Consider the following 15,129-nt stretch of genomic DNA (forward strand, 5'->3'; position numbering starts at 1 on the left):
ATTTGGTGTTGCTTCAAGGTGTAAGTGATGGAACTCAACTACATCCACCTCTGCTTTGGGCTGTTCCAAGATGCACTAAAATGTCTGAAGCCTGTGTACTCTGTAAAGAAGCAATTTTATCAATGCTGCAATTTTTAAGTTGCCATAATTGCAAAACTAAGCCAACAGGCAGTTCAGAAAACTCTTCCTTGTGGACCTTGGAGTGCACAGCACAATCCCCTCCTGCTAATTTCTTTGGCACTGTGTTCTTAACTTCCATTCAATGAGTCATACAGCACAAGGCCTCTGTGAGCAGTGAAACTGATCTATCATTGAGTCTATTCAGTCACTTGGCTTGTTTTAAAAGAAAAGGCAGCTGTAGTAGTGAGATTTCATCTACTACCACCCCGGGGGTGTGGCACCCTCCCCTAGGCTGCATGTGCTCCCTTGGGAGCTCAGCACTACTGAAAATTGGCCTTTTGGTAACAAAAGTGTCTGATGTGTACAATACAGGCTCTGAGGTGCATCCACAGCTGTGCTGGGAGGTGGGTGAGACAGTGGCCCTGCCAGGGACACACCAGGATTCTTTCACATGTGTCTGCTTTGGGGGCAAGGAGGTGTTGCAAAACGACTTTAAGATTAACTCTGTCAGGGTTGACACAGGAAGAAGCAACTTAAACTAAACTTTTCCATTCCTGACCTGGATTCTTCATTCCAGGTACACCAGCTTTTACCACAGAGCTCCGAGCATAAGGAAATTACAGTCTTCCAAGAGCTGATGGGACACATGGGAGAGTCTCAGACCTCCTACAACTTCTGCTTACCCGAGGACTTCCCTGGAATTTTTATTCTTTTTTTCAGTTTAATGTCAGGTTCTTCCCCCAGTCTAGCAGTACTGCCCAGGTAATTACTAGCAATGCCTGCAGGACTCTTTATTGCATTAGAGGGCTTATTTAGCTCAGCCTGCCTGAGGAACTTGGCTCTGTTCCCTGTAGGATCTCTCTGGCTCCTTTTCCTACGGCAGGGCAGTCTAGTCTGAGGGCTGATCTAGTCTCATGCCCTGTGCAGGCCCATGGTGTGGTGCTTCGTTTGCGTTTCTTCCTTCTAATCCAGGATGGTGAAAGGCAGTTCTTGCCCTTCCTGTTGGTGGGTGTTCCCAAAACTCCATCCACCCCAGCTTTGCTCTCAGCCACAACTCTGGGAAGCTGCTGATGGAGATGGTTCCTTGGTGCCTGCTGGGTGCTGGCAACGTGTGCAGAGGGGAAACCAGACAGCCTGAGACTGCTGTGGGACAGAGGCAAGTCCTGGGGCTGGGGTCACAGTGCTGATGACTGTAGGTGAGAATGTGCTGGGGTCTGGGGAGACGGGATGGGAAGAAACACACAGCCAAAGGGTGCCCAGTTGAAGAAGCCATGGTACATGGAACAGAGGAGTCTCATGAAGAGCAGAGGAAAGAGTCTGCTTAGTGAGGAAAAGGTCTGAGCACTGGGGTTAGTTGTTGGATGGTGACAAGGGGTTCAGAGGGAAGCCTAAGCTGGAGAGGAGCTGGGGTGGGTGGTAGTCCCTGTGTGTGGTGGCCATCTGAAACAGTATGGGAGCTCAAGGGGGTCTGTACATGGGAGGATAGGGTAGAGATGGATGTCTCATGTTTTGCAAGCCGTACTCATGGGGCACATAGCAATGAGGAGCATGGAGAAGACTGGGAGGTGTGTGATAAAGGACTAGGGCTGCAGAGATAGAAGGGGAGGCCTGAGGTGTGGACAGAAGCAGAGGTTGTGGGACACAGGAATGACCCTGTGTGTGAAGCAGTATCACAGGGTGTAAAGGGGGTGTGAAAGCCGAATGGAGCCTGGGAGAGGTATATTCCCAGCTGGCCCTGAGAATGTGGGTGCACTGGGAGTACCAGGCTGTGGACAGGAGGATGTGGATGTGCAGTATAAATCCCAAGGCACCCACGGGCGATGGGGCTGGGGTGGGGCAGTCCCAGGGGCCGTGCACCCACATGGGCACAGCAGTGGCGGGGTGGATGGGGGTATGTGGGGGATCCGTTCCGAATCAGAGGGTCAGTGCCCGCCAAGGGGGGTCTCCTATGGATGCGAGACCTGGGCGGGGGCAGGGTGCGGGCCAGCATCGTGGCGGGATCCGGGCCCAAACTCGCGGGCTGCCCGCTGAGCCCGGTCCCGGCCCATGGCGGGGGCTGGCTCCCGCGCCGCGGCCCCACGGGGCGCCGGTTCCGGTTCCGGCGGGGCCGGGACGGCGGGCGGGGCGGGGCCGGCCGAGGCCGAGCCTGCGCCGTGCAGCCGGGCGGCGCTGGGACCCGGAGAACAAGGGGCGCGGGGGGACCGGGCGTGCGGAGGCCGCAGCCGGGCCGGGGCGCGGGCGGGGGCCGGGCCGGGACTGGGGGTCCAGGCCGGGGCGGAGGAGGCGGCGGAGGCAGGGGCGGGGGCCTGGCGGCCGGGCAGGGGCGCCATGGCGGCGGCCGAGACGAAGATCATTTACCACCTGGACGAGCAGGAGACGCCGTACCTGGTGAAGCTGCCGATCCCGGCCGAGCGCGTCACCCTCGGCGATTTCAAGGGGCTCCTCAACCGCCCCAACTACAAGTTCTACTTCAAGTCTATGGACGACGACTTCGGGTGAGCGCGGGCCCGGGCCCGGTCCCCCGGGGCCACGCGTGGAGCCCGGGCCCCGTGGGCCTCCCCGGGGAGCCGGGGGGGGGTGGCTGGGGAGCTCCGCCCTCACGGGGCCGGGGCCGGGGCTGGCTGCCCGCTCGGCCCCGGGAGCGCCCCCGGAACGGCGGGGCCGGGACCCCCGGGATGGGGAGGTGCCCCTCTGTGCCCGGCGCGGGGAGGGGGACCCCGATCCATCCTCCATCCCCATTGCCTTTCCTTGGCGAGGATGGGGATAGTGACCCCCTTGGGTTCTGTGTGGAGGAGCACACCCTCCGTGCATCCCAGGTGGGGGGCTGGTGGTGATACCCCCTGTTCACATTCTCTGGGTTCGTTGTTCCTGGGTGCTGCCTCCGGGGCAGCCGCACATCCTCGGATCCCGCATCAGCTCTGGGGAAGCTGCGCCATGCTAACTCCTCGGTGAGGGAGCTGGTGATACCCTGCTTCAGCTGCCAGAGGCACCTTTGGGGAGACCATCATCCCCATCTGAGGGTCACGTCCTCCCCCTGCTCAGGATGTTTGGCCAACACCTTGCCTGAGGTGGTGTCTCCCATGCAGCCCGCATTGGGGTGTCCAGGGTGGCACTCCCAGGTTGTATCCAACTCAGGACTGTCATTCCCCACCAAAAGGGCCTGGGCATCTCCCACTGTGCCCGCCTGAGGAAAGTGCCCCTTTCTCCCTCCTTCAGAAAGGTGTGGAGGTAGTGCCACCTCCATCAGCCCTTTCCATGGAATGGATTTGGGGACAGTTTTGTTCTCCTACCATCCATTTTGGGGAGGCACATCCATTTTGTCAGCTTTGTCCTCCGCATCTCATTTTTTGGAGGAATGTGTAGAGAAGACCATCTTTCTCCTCCCTTACCTCCATGGAGAAGGAGTGAGAGCTCTGCACGTGCTCTCTGAGCAAGGGGTGTGTGCAAGACCCACTGTACCCATGTACATGTCTCATCCTCAAAGATGTCCCATGCTCAGTCTCTGGTATGAAAGGGGCTGCAGCCCTGCCTCCATATCCCATCTCCTGCAGGGCAGCTCTCTCCTGACACTGGTGTTTCCATCATTTCTTTTATGATGCCCTTTGGTTCCTCCCATCACAGGTGACTCTTTGGAGGTGAGGAGGTGTGTTCTGTCCCTTGTTTGGATGTTGTACTCACCAGTATTCTGGGCAGCCCCCGCTGTCTCCTACTTGCTTAAAGTTAGTCACTGTTCATGTGAAACCAGCTCCCTGTAAGACCCTTTGTCCACATTTCCTCCAGCTGACTTTCCTTTAGCCTTTTGGAGGATCTCTTTTTCCATCCTGGGGCCCTCTTGGTTTCTACAACATGTGATCCTTTACCATTCCTAGGACTTTGGTGTTTGAAGGAGTTGTGTGATCCTTCCTCCTTTGAAGATTTAGTGTTTACAGTAGGTCTTGTGTACAGAGCTGGGATTGCACAGTGTTTTTAGTTTTATAGTCTTCCCAGTGTCTTCTCACTGCACCAAATACCTCTCTAGGCTGTGATTTTGGCTTGTACCCCATGTTGAACAGGGCTGGGCCTGTTTGGGGCTTGGATGAGATCTGTGTGGCTGCCTCAGCAGGGGGTGCTCTCCCCTCCTCAGCCAAATTATCCCAGTGCCCAGGTTCCCGTTAGTTTGGGAGGTGCCAGCTTTCAGATGCGGCTTGAAATTTGGAGTCAGTCCTTTGACCGCAGTCTGGGACGCTTTGCCTCCCTAAATTCCTCCTGACCCAGTGGAGAGCTTTAATCCTCAGAAGCTTCCCCGTTCTCTCCTGGCAAATAGAGGTCTGCAGCCCTCATTTTCCATAAATTTCCTCAGCAATATCAGTTGTCTGTGGATCGTTTCCTGTCCCTCAGCTGTTGAGTAGCATTGGGTGCTATGAAACAGCTGCCTCTCCCTGTCTCGGAGGGGACCACGTTCATTGGTGGGAAAAGTGAATTCTCCATGCATGCTGTTTGTAAACAAATGCTTTGGGATCCTTTGAAATGTTGTTCTTGAAGTGAATTCAAACTTGTCTTGAATGAAACATTGCCATGTGGGTGGGAGAGTGCACAGCTATAAACAAAGTTTAGTAATAAATAGCAGCATCTTGCATTGGGAAGAGGGGTCTGGTGGCAGTGAGGTTTTGTGCTGTGCCTTTTCATCCTCTCTAAGGTTCTACAAGAGGAGCTAGAGGATAGATTAACAAAACTCAAGGATAAAGCAGCATAGGGAGTTATAGTGGGTGATAGCAGGGAGAGGGGAAAATCACTCAGGAAGACACCACAAGATCAGAAATGCATGGGATGAGATTTTTGTTGTGACCAGTTTGGGAAGCATCAACTGCTGTGGAAGGGAAGGTGCAGCTGAGAGGGGTCAGGGGCTGTGTGTGGGCAGCCTGTGCCTTGGAGAAGTCCTGGGCAATGAGTTGGAGCAGCATGTGCAAGACTTGGGGTTTGAGAGACAGAGCAGGACTGTCACCATGGATGCTTCATCAGGAAAGCTGTCTCTGCTGCTTTCCAGAGAGCTGAAGAATGTGCTGGTGGTTGGCTGGAACATGGTGGGAACAACCAGAGCAGTCCAGCTGCAGCCTTGTCTCTGAGAAGCCCTGAAGCCCCAGGCAGCACACAGAATTTCATGATCCCTGGTAATTGATGTCCATGAGAAAGCGAGCCATTGGCCTGCAGGGAGAGTCAGAGACAGAAGGGCAGGAGGCACCTTGGCTGCTTGACTGCAAATGCATGGGCAATTAGTGAGAGCTAGACTGGAAGTTAACAATGGTGGCATTCAGAAGCTGTGTGACAGGGAAAAGCATTTCTCTCTCTCACACACATGTGTTCCTCTCAGCTCCTTCCCACAGGGGATTCCCTCAGGGTGCCTTCTGTCTGGCTTGTGCTGGGCTGCATCTCTCAGCTGGGCAGTGTCCAGGAGTAGGACCCAGGTCAAAGCCCCCTCAATGAGAGAAGTGGATGGCCTTAGGGCAGCTGATCCATGAGGAGGAGGCCTGCATGATTCCATGGTTCTACTTTGGACCTTCTGCTGGATCCCTGTGGCATAAACCAAATTTTTCCTCTCATCTTATTAGGAATGGAGACATCTCACCTTCCAGAGCCAGCTGGAGCAGAATCTCCAATGTTTCCTCTCACCTCTGTAGCCTAGTCTGACTCTTTCTCGCTCTTCCACCTTTTTTTCCAGGCTGTGGATCTCCAGTCTGGTATTCCCTTCAGCTAACCCCATCCCCAAGGCAGTATTTCAGCCTCAGTCTTGGTGTGTGGGATTTTTCATTCTTTTGTTTATCTTGTTAATATTTGTTTGCTCTGAGAATCAGAGTAGTGATGGAGCAGCTTCGGTGTTTACATCTCCTTGGAAATATGAACTGAGGTTCCCCTGGGTGGCTGTGGAGTTGTCAGGCTGTGGCAGGAGTTAGTTCTCAGCTTCAAATAATTAAGACCCCAGAGTGGTGTCACTTCTGGGTGGCAAGGAGGAGAAATGAGAAGAATTCCTGCACCTGGTCCTGGGGAGAGGAGTTGTGAGCAGCAGGAAGGCTGCAGGGTTTTGTTCCTGATGCAGCTGCACATAACAGGGCACAGATATTTGTGCCCTTGTTGGCTTTCTGTGCTGCTGATCCCACAAGTGGAGGCACATGAAGGTCAGCTGATGGATGGTGTGAATGTGGCAGTGCACAGGTGTGGTGGACTCTTCTTGGGCTGGAGATGCTTTGTGTGGATGTTTCTCACCATGAAGTGTGGAACTACCCTTGGCTGCTAACACTGCACTCATTAGAGAGGGAAGGTTTCTTCCTGCAGCTTGAATCTTTTCATTCAGTGTCTCACAGGTAGGAGCTGTGTGTTGATCAGCAGAAGAGCACCTTAGATCAGTGCAGTGCTGTGACTGCTTTTGAGATCCATATTCTCCATCAGACCTCCCCCAGGTTTTTCATGGGATTTTGAGCAGACTTTTTAATTTCCTTTTTTCTCCTTAATCCATAAAATGGAATCTCCAACTGTGCTTTGTCTTGTCCACTTGACACTGGGAGCTTCTTGGGCAAACATTTGTGTGTCTCTTAGCATGACAGGGCTCTCATTTCCATAGAGGTGCTGCAGGAACAGAACTGTAAATTCTTTTGGGCACCTGTGCAGTTGGGAGAGGAACAACCCCGCTGATGGTCTGTAGTTTGTAGTTTGCTGGGATGTGGGCTTCAGTCATGTGTAAAGTATTGTCTCCTACCCAAGTCCATCATGAGAAATGCACCTGGGCACTGTGAACTTCTCACCAGCCAGGTATTGTGCCTGTTTGCCTCAGCTGAATTACAGATTTCTCTTTTTATCTGGTACAACTCTGAGAATATTCTTATATCAGCTGAAATGTGATTTCTTTGGATTAGTTTTCTGTGTCTTATTGATACTGCTCATTCTCTATTGATCAAAATGTGTTTCCACAGGGGCATGCTAAAGTTTAAGCTAAACTTCTCAGAGCGTTTTAATGAGTGCAAATTGTGTGTCCAGGTAAATCCTTAGCACCTGAGGTCTAAGGATTTAATTTAATCCTGAGCACCTAAGGTCTGAAATTCTGCCTTGTCTTTCCATAAATTGTGAAGTGCTGAAAGTCCAAATTTCTCTTGCCTGTGAAGAAATCACTTTGGTGATCATTTTGCTTATCTTCACTCGCCACCTCTCCTTCTAGACTGGAGAGCAGAAAGGCCCCCATTCTTCTGCAAGGGGACCACTCCTCCCTCCCCATCCTCCTGGTTCTGCATTGCTGGGAGAGCACCAGTGATCTGAGGTGCATGGTGGGATGGTGCTGCTCCTCCTGCTGCCCTTGGTTTCTCCCTCTTGCAGGTCTCCATTCCAATTCTAGTTTCATAGCTGTGGTAATTTTTTGGTCTCAGCTGTGAAGTGAAAATTGGTATCCAGCTAATCACTGGCCCAGTATCTTATCCAGACCTGCTTAATTATCACCTGCTCTCCAAAGCTGGGTACGAGGCAGTGATTAGGATGGGGCTCTGGAGGCAGAACAAAGCGGGCGCTGCGGGAATTCCCAGTGCAGGGGTCAGATGCCATTGGTATTTGGCAGCCTCCTCTCTGCACATGTGCATGAGGAAACGCGTTGATGCTCTCTGAAAGGCTGAGTGATTTATTTTTATTGCAGGGTCTTTTTGAAATTGATACCAGCGGTGACTGTCCTTCTGGCTGGAAGTGCTGGGAGCTGGGGAAGGGATCCTAAACTTAATAAGCAGTGTCAGTTTCTAAGCAGTGGTGAGCCCTGGCATGGTGCCCCTGCCTTTCCTGCCAGCTCTTTGTAGCATGTGTTGGGGGAGTTGTTTTATTTTGTTTTTGGGAACTTTTTAAAATTTATTTTTAATTGGAAACTTTTTTGCTGTCTCCAGAAGATCTTTGCCTGTCCCATGCCCTGATGGAGACTGCTTCCATGTCAGCATGAATTTCATGCTGAGAGAGGTTGGCGAGAAGTTCATGAGTGAAAGGGCCTACAAAACTCCCTTGCATGCTCACATCCTTTGTGGTGGTTTGGTGACAGCACTGGCCCTCCTGGAAGGTGGCCATCACTTTTTTCCAGTTTGTAGTCAGTCCCTGTCCATTCCATGTGGAGAGGAGCATTTTACACATGAAAGGCCACAGCAGCCCATCTGTTGTGCTCAGAGGATGTGTTTCCATGCCTGCTGTGAGGGGAGCTGCCCTGGTTAGCAAGGGCCCACCAGCAGATACTGCAGACATTTTGCATGTAGGTTAGTGCAGCCTGTGCCTCTGTCTCCTGAGCTGCTGAGGATTTGGCAGAGAGCTGCTAACCACTGTCTGCATTTGTGGTGGGGAGTTCCTGTAATGCTGCCCGTGCCTGGGGTGGCCCATGGACACCGGAGCTGATTCTGGCTGGAGCTGCTGCTGGAGGCCCTTTCCAAGTGTTGTGGTGGTGGGGGCTACAGCAGTGCCAGGGTTGAGGTGAAGATGGAGATGGTTAGTTGACAGTATTCCCTGGGTTGTATTGTCTGTGCCTGGCCCTGTGTGTCCTGCTGCTCAGACCCAGCTATTGCTGTCTCTGTAGGTGTCCGGCGTCCTCAGTTGTGGTTGGAGCTGTGCTCTGAAGGCCACATGGATGGCAGTCACAGCCTGGTTTCTTTGCCCAGGGGTGGTGTTCAGAAAGCCAAGTTAGCCAAATCAGGCTGCAGACCAATTTCCCTAAGGCCTTGTGTGTCCTATGCAAACAATGAAGCTTTATAACAGCTATTGAACTAGTTTGCAGCCAGAACTGGTCAGAAATTTTTTTTGACTGAATGTATTTTCTCCCAAAATATGGTGTCATGTCGAAGCCAGCATTTTTCTTGGAGAGGCATTGTTTTCAGTTATGTGTTTGATGGGAATGTTTCTTAATTTTAAGCCTCTTTTGTCATTTCTGAAAAAAGAAAGAAAGGTCAAGAAAGCTTTACTCAGCCATGTGAATGCAGCTGTTTTGGTGCAGTTCACTGTTCTGAAATAATGTAGAGGCCTCTGGTCCTCCAAATTCCTGTACAGAGCAAAAACTTACCTTGATGTCCCAGAAATTGCTCCAAAGTAAATCAGTGTGCCCTGGCTCTGGTACAGCTGTGCTCCTGCATGGTTCAGTCTTGGAGATCAAGGCAAAATGCCAAAAAAAATGGCTCATAAACCACCATAATTTGGGTCACAACCTGAGCATTTTTTGTTGTTATGATATGATAGTTGTGGCCCCACTGCTCAGTTTTCTGGTTCCTGCTGAGATATATCTTTTTTCTAAAGTGAACTCCAGAATTTCATCTTTGCCATTCCCAAATCCCAGACATTGGCTCACCCACAAGGTGGGTACTGGGTCTTTGGGTGGTAGTGTAAGCAGTGATGTTCCTTCCTGCATGGCTGCAGTGAGAGCAGGATGCTGCTGGGGAGGCTGCATTTGATGATGGACTCTGAGAAGGAAGGTGCTGGTGTGCAGGGGTGGAGATAGATGGTCCCTGAGCCCAAGGTCAATGTGCTTGGAGGACTGAGCTTTCAGTAAGTTCCTCTTCTCCATCATGCTCCTGGCCTCTTTCTCCTGTGATTTCTTCACTTGGTCTCCTAGCAGGTGTGAATTCTTCAAGGTGGAGGCTGCCACCCAACCCTATGCAAGTGGGGATGCTCAGGAAAGAAGGATCTGTGAATATAAGCAAAGAAAAATCTGGTTTCTCCTGCAGCTTTCCTGCTGCACACATGGGTTTGGCTTCAGTCCTCTGTCAGGGTGGGCATCAGGCCCTTCATCTAGACTTGAAAGCTGCATATGTAGAGGTGTAGGGAGCATAGTTGAAATTCCTGAAGTCCTTTTTGAGCTCAGTGTACTTAAAGGGATGGGAAGTCTCTTCCATGTCTGCATGGCAGTGAGCTGAGGGTACCTGCTGTAATGAATTGCTACTCCTCCACCCTTGGCTGCATCCAAATAGATGGAACAATGTTGTGGTTTAAGACATTTGATCTGTGAAAAAGCCCACGAAGAGGAGCTGGGCTTGCAGAGTGCAGCAGATACTGAGTCTGCAGGAAATGGCCTTCATGTTGCACCAGCTTTGCATCGTGTTGCACATCTGATGAAGCAGCAGTCGGGGCTGTGTGGTTTTGGTGTTTCCTATTGATTTCCTCCTCTCTCCATCCCTTGTTTGTTATTCAGAGCCTGCCCTTCTGACCTGTGCTGGATGGATTGTTGTTTTCCAGAAGGGGGATGTGGCACCACGTGGCTGTGTTACTGTTTGTCCCACTGGTGCTGGCTTGTTAGGCAGCAGCTGGCAAGTTAAGTAAAACTTAATCCCGCTGGTGGCTGCCGTTGGAAATTTTTGGACCAAATCCTTTTGTAAAGGCTTTTTGGAAGGCGTTTCAATAAGGTACAAATAGGGGAATTAGTCTAATCTCTGTGACTTTGTCTGCTTTGTCCGTGTGCTTATCTGTGTAATGCCATGGTGGCCTTAGGAGAGAGTGTGAGCTTTTGGGCTGTGGTCTCTGAGGACTGCATTAGCTCGCAGAGCTGAAGCATTAGTGTTTCCCTGAGCCCCAAAGCTCTTAGTTTCACTTGTTTCCATTGCTATGTTGTTACTACTGTAGCACTAATATTAAACCCATCCAGGAATGGGCTGGAACTCTCGGGAGGCTTTGGCAGGCAGAGATGCCTGGCGCTGACCTTCCTGTGCTCTGTAATTCTGTATCACAGTGGAGGGTTGGGACTGCTGTGGTTGTTCTATCAGTTATTTATTAAAGGGGACATTCCAGAGGTGGTGTTTTTTCAGTCGCAGCTAGCTATGGAAGGCAGCAGAAGCACATTTGGGTACCCTGCTCCACTAAATCCTTTGTGGTGATTATCTCCTCACTGGGGTATTTGTCCTTGTGTCTTGTTGACTAAATTTTTTAAGATGTTAGAGCTGGGGACAAGGGGGTGCAGTGTGAGCAGTGACTGAGTTGCTGCAATGGGAGTCTGTCCTTCTGGTCCTGGCTGAAGACAGAAGCTGAAGTGGGAAAGGCTTCCTCACATGACTTGGAGCAAAGCTCTGTTTCTGGAAGAGCTGTTGCTGGCTGCTGTGTGGGAAGGTCTTTCCTCTGCTGGTTTTTGACCTGCCCCTAGGGTTTGGAGAGGAATTTATTTGCTACGTGGCCCCTCTGATCGCTGGCAGCTGTCTCTGAGATAGGCTGGGAGTTCTGGGTCTGAGTAGCAGAGTTTGTGGACTTTTCCTTGTTTGCTGGTGGCTACAGGCTGGTTCTGGGGACACTGAGAGTCTGCCAGAGGGGTCTGTGTTTCAGGAGCTTTGGCTGTGCATGGATTGTTAGAGCAGGGAAGCTGGTGTTAGCACAGTAACCTCCCCTGCCGGGGCTTCAGCTCTTTCCCTCAGCATTACTCTGACTACCTGCTCATGGTGTTTTTGTGTCTCATGGCCTGCAAGCAAATAGGCTGTTCCCTGAACACTGCATTGTGCTGTGCTGCTGTTGTTGACAGCCAGAGCAATGTCAGCAGCAGGTGACAACCTTGGCTTGGTGGCCTGATGCCATCAGGGCAGGGAGAAAGTTGCTGCAGTGCTGATTGCTGCCTGGTTGGCCCCAGGGAGCAGCAGCTTCTCAAACTGAAGCTTTTTCCAGAAGCTGTGATGGATATGCAAACTCCATAGTTGTGTTTGCATACAGCTAACCAGCTGTCCCAGTTCATTCAGCCCTGCCTAGCTCAACCAGTATGTTAGTGCCATTCTCACAGAGACTTGCCTGTGGGCCCAGATGGGGCTGTGCCATACTGGAAATCCATATAGGGGCTCAATGCATGGAGTCTTGCTCTTGTACTGTGTTCATTTGAGTTCTCTTACTGTTTTTTGTGGCTCTGAGAAGGGTGTGTTTTCATGGGTCTGGCTGCAGAGCTAAGTCCCTTATGGCAAACCTGCCTTAGACCTAGAGCTGGTAAATGCACCTTTAGGTCCTGAAGGGGGTCCTGTGAGGTGGATTTTTCTTCTAGATTAAAAATGTGTTGTTTCAGCAGGGGCCAAAAAGTTAGACTTGGGAAAAATCTTTAAGACTATTCTTTGCCTAGTGATCCTAGTCAGGGGGCTTTGAGGATGTCAACATCTGCATCAGTTTAGGGTAAGCTCTGGGTTTCCTTGGGGCAGTTCCAAACTAACACAAGGTGTGTAACATCTCTGGCAGTGTGCATGATGTTGGAGCTGGGTGTGACTTAGCTGTGCCATGTAGAAGGGTTTGTGGATGTGAGGTAGCGACTGTGTGTGGCCATCCTGGCTGTAGGGTCCAGCTGTACTCCTGGTTGATCAACATGTGGTGTTGGTACTAAGTGTCTGTGGTCACTCTACATGTAACTTACAGGAGAGATGCTTCAAGGGAACTTGGTGTCAGTATTGCAGATAATTAGGAAGCTCAAAATCAGGGTGGTCTTGTAACTTGACTTACCAGCAGATCCACAGACACAGGATGACCCTATTGCAGTAACAACCTGTGATGAGTGTTTCTGAACTGCCTTTGGGAATAGCTAATGTGTAGAATGACCAGTTCAACACAATTACTTAGCTCATGGGATATTTACAGACTTGTAGACAAGGTTGTGTGTCCTTCCCCTGCACTCTTCTGTCCTTGAAGGACTTGGGAGTTGGCAGTTGTGGCTTTGAGACCCTCCACAAGAGAAACATTCCATGTCCTGTGATGGTGATTTCTGGAGGTCAGTGGCCATTACCCAGCCTTTGGTGCAGTTGTCAGAGACAGCTGGTGGAAGGTTTTGCATGGCATGTGACAGGGTCAGATCCAGGAGTTCACAGTGTCAAAGAAAAGCAGCAGTTGGACCTGGTGCTACAGTGATCCAAAACACTGTCCTCTTCTAAACTAGAGGAGAGGCTTGCTCTCTTGTTGGAAAGGAAGATGATTCTTGCTGTATAGGTGAGTCCTAGTAGGACCTGAACTGAATTCTGTACATGGCAACTGTGAAGACTTTATATTTACAGTAATGTATTGGGTCCTACTGTATGGCTTTCATCTGCTTTCTGGACCTTTAGTTGAGAAAGTTGTGTGCCAGCACGATTGGTTTGGTTGGGACTGGAGCACCTTTCTTGTCTTTTTCTTCCAGCAGTTGAACAGGTTGTTGGCTGAAGGGCAAACCTGACTGGCCTGGTAAAGGATGCTTGGTAGGTTACTTCTTGTATTGTTGCCCTGTGTCTTTAATGAAGTTTGGTGAATAAGACTGGTGTTAGTGAAATTGGTGAAGTGTATTAAAGGCTACTGAAACGTGCTCTATTCGCTGGGGTTTTTTTAATACAGGGAATTTTTTGTGCCATCTGCATGACACCGTCAAAAGCAGATGAGGAAGAAAAACAATTAAGTGTCCCTGGCTTAGCAATGCTCAGAAAAGTTTATTATGAGTGTTCAGACCCCTCATGCTCTTTTCTGCCTCCTGCATTTTAGGACCAGAGGGATGTAGAATCAGTGTTTGCCCATTTTTCACAGTACTGCAGTAGCTTGCAATCTGGGACAGAGTTCTGTCTTTGCCACTATGCAGCTGTTGTGACACTGAAAGGCTCTTCTTTGCGTGAGTCCTTTTCATTGTCTTTGGCACATGTTTTGTGGTGAAAGTTTGTTGTGAGCTTTATTAACAGCCTGTTGGTTTTATGGGGGTTCTCTGTATGTCTTACAGACCCAGTTAGCAGAGCTGTTGCTGATGGCAGCCCAGGATGTGCAGAGTAGGTGCAGCCGTCTACAGCCTGTCATGCTTCAAGACCCCTTCCCATCGGGTAGGAGGTTGAGTCGGTTTCCTAGGGAGGCTCTTGCAAAATTGTTTATGCAAGGAGAGAGTAATGTGAGCTGGTCAGTGTCTTGAGGACGGGACACATGTGGAGGCTGCTTTGTCATTTCCTCATGGAGATCTGTCATTACATTAAATTAATTATTAACATGATGGGGGGGAATGAACCTTGCTCCTCTTCCCCACAGACATCTGCCTTGGTCTGTGTGGCCCCAGCTCTGCTCTGGAGGTATCTGGCTGGCAGAAGGGTGCTCCTAGAGCGCAGGGCTGGTGCTGGGCAGGGCTGTTGTGCTGGCAGCCCGTGAGGAGGAGGTGCTGGTGAGCAAACTGCTCTGTGCTTCCCCAGGTGTGGAAGTCCAAGCTCTCAGACTTTGTTTCCCACCCTCCCCCTCTTCCCAATTTCCCCATGTTCTCCTCTCCGTGGTCTCCCGCTGAGTTGATGCTTTTCCAGGAATGAGCTGTACTGCTGGCCCAGCACATTCCACAGCAGCAGCGCTTTCTTGGCAGGAGCCTCTCTCGCTGTTAGAAAAAGCAGGGCTGACTTGGTGTCCCTCAGCTGAGGGCCAGAAAAGGAAGGCCTGGTCTCGCATTCCCCATGGTGCATGCAGAGCCTTCCCAGGCATCACGGCCTTCTCCCTTGCTTGTGGTGTATGTGCAAACTTCACACTGCCCCCTCAGCAGCCCCTGGGGCTCTTTGCAGCTCCTTACAGTCTCTTAACCAGTGTGACGCCCCTGGACATTGCAGGGCAAGCTGTTGCTTTTCCAGTCAGCCTAGAAAGGGGGAGTGACTTCTCACTCATGGGGAGTTGCAAGGAGCTCCCTGTGGGGTGCAAACACCTCATTCACAAGCTTCTTGATAAGCTGGTGTTGTCCTTTGCTTTGCAACCAGCAGTAGCCAGATAAACCCTTTGTCTACCTCTGCACTATTTTCACCTCTCTCCCTTTCCCTCTGTCGGCAGGAGCTGGTGTTTTGCATCTCTGCCTTGTGGGCTCTTCCTGTTGTCTGTGTCCAGATGGAGCCGAGTGTCACAGCACACCAAGCCTCCTTCCTCCGGTGTGCTTGCTGTCTCACATCAGTGTGAGCCACAGCAACCACATCAGGATTTTACCCTGTCTCATACACATCTCTGGCTGGGGCCTCTTTGGGCCTGTTTCCTCTCCCAGCCTGAATACAAGCCCAGCTTTTGGCCACTGTTACTGTGTTTGTGGAATTGTCTCCGTTCCCTAAAGGTCATTTCTGCAGATGTTTA

General features: G+C 51.0%; 1 protein-coding gene across 7 annotated transcripts in view; it reads left to right on the forward strand.

Annotated features, from left to right (window-relative positions):
- Positions 1-2,424: 2,424 nt before the first annotated feature.
- The window catches only part of DVL3 (dishevelled segment polarity protein 3), a 33,608-nt gene continuing 20,903 nt past the window's right edge, over positions 2,425-15,129 (forward strand). For all 7 annotated transcript variants that reach the window (XM_054282622.1, XM_054282621.1, XM_054282626.1 and 4 more), the window contains exon 1: positions 2,425-2,615. In XM_054282622.1, the coding sequence (XP_054138597.1) occupies positions 2,449-2,615 (167 nt within the window). In that variant the 5' untranslated portion in view covers positions 2,425-2,448. The remainder of the gene's footprint in view (positions 2,616-15,129) is intronic.

This window comes from Melozone crissalis, unplaced genomic scaffold (genome assembly GCF_028551555.1).
Source record: "Melozone crissalis strain CALT ecotype California unplaced genomic scaffold, PUWL_Pcris_2 ptg000034l_1, whole genome shotgun sequence".
Lineage (NCBI taxonomy): Eukaryota > Metazoa > Chordata > Aves > Passeriformes > Passerellidae > Melozone > Melozone crissalis.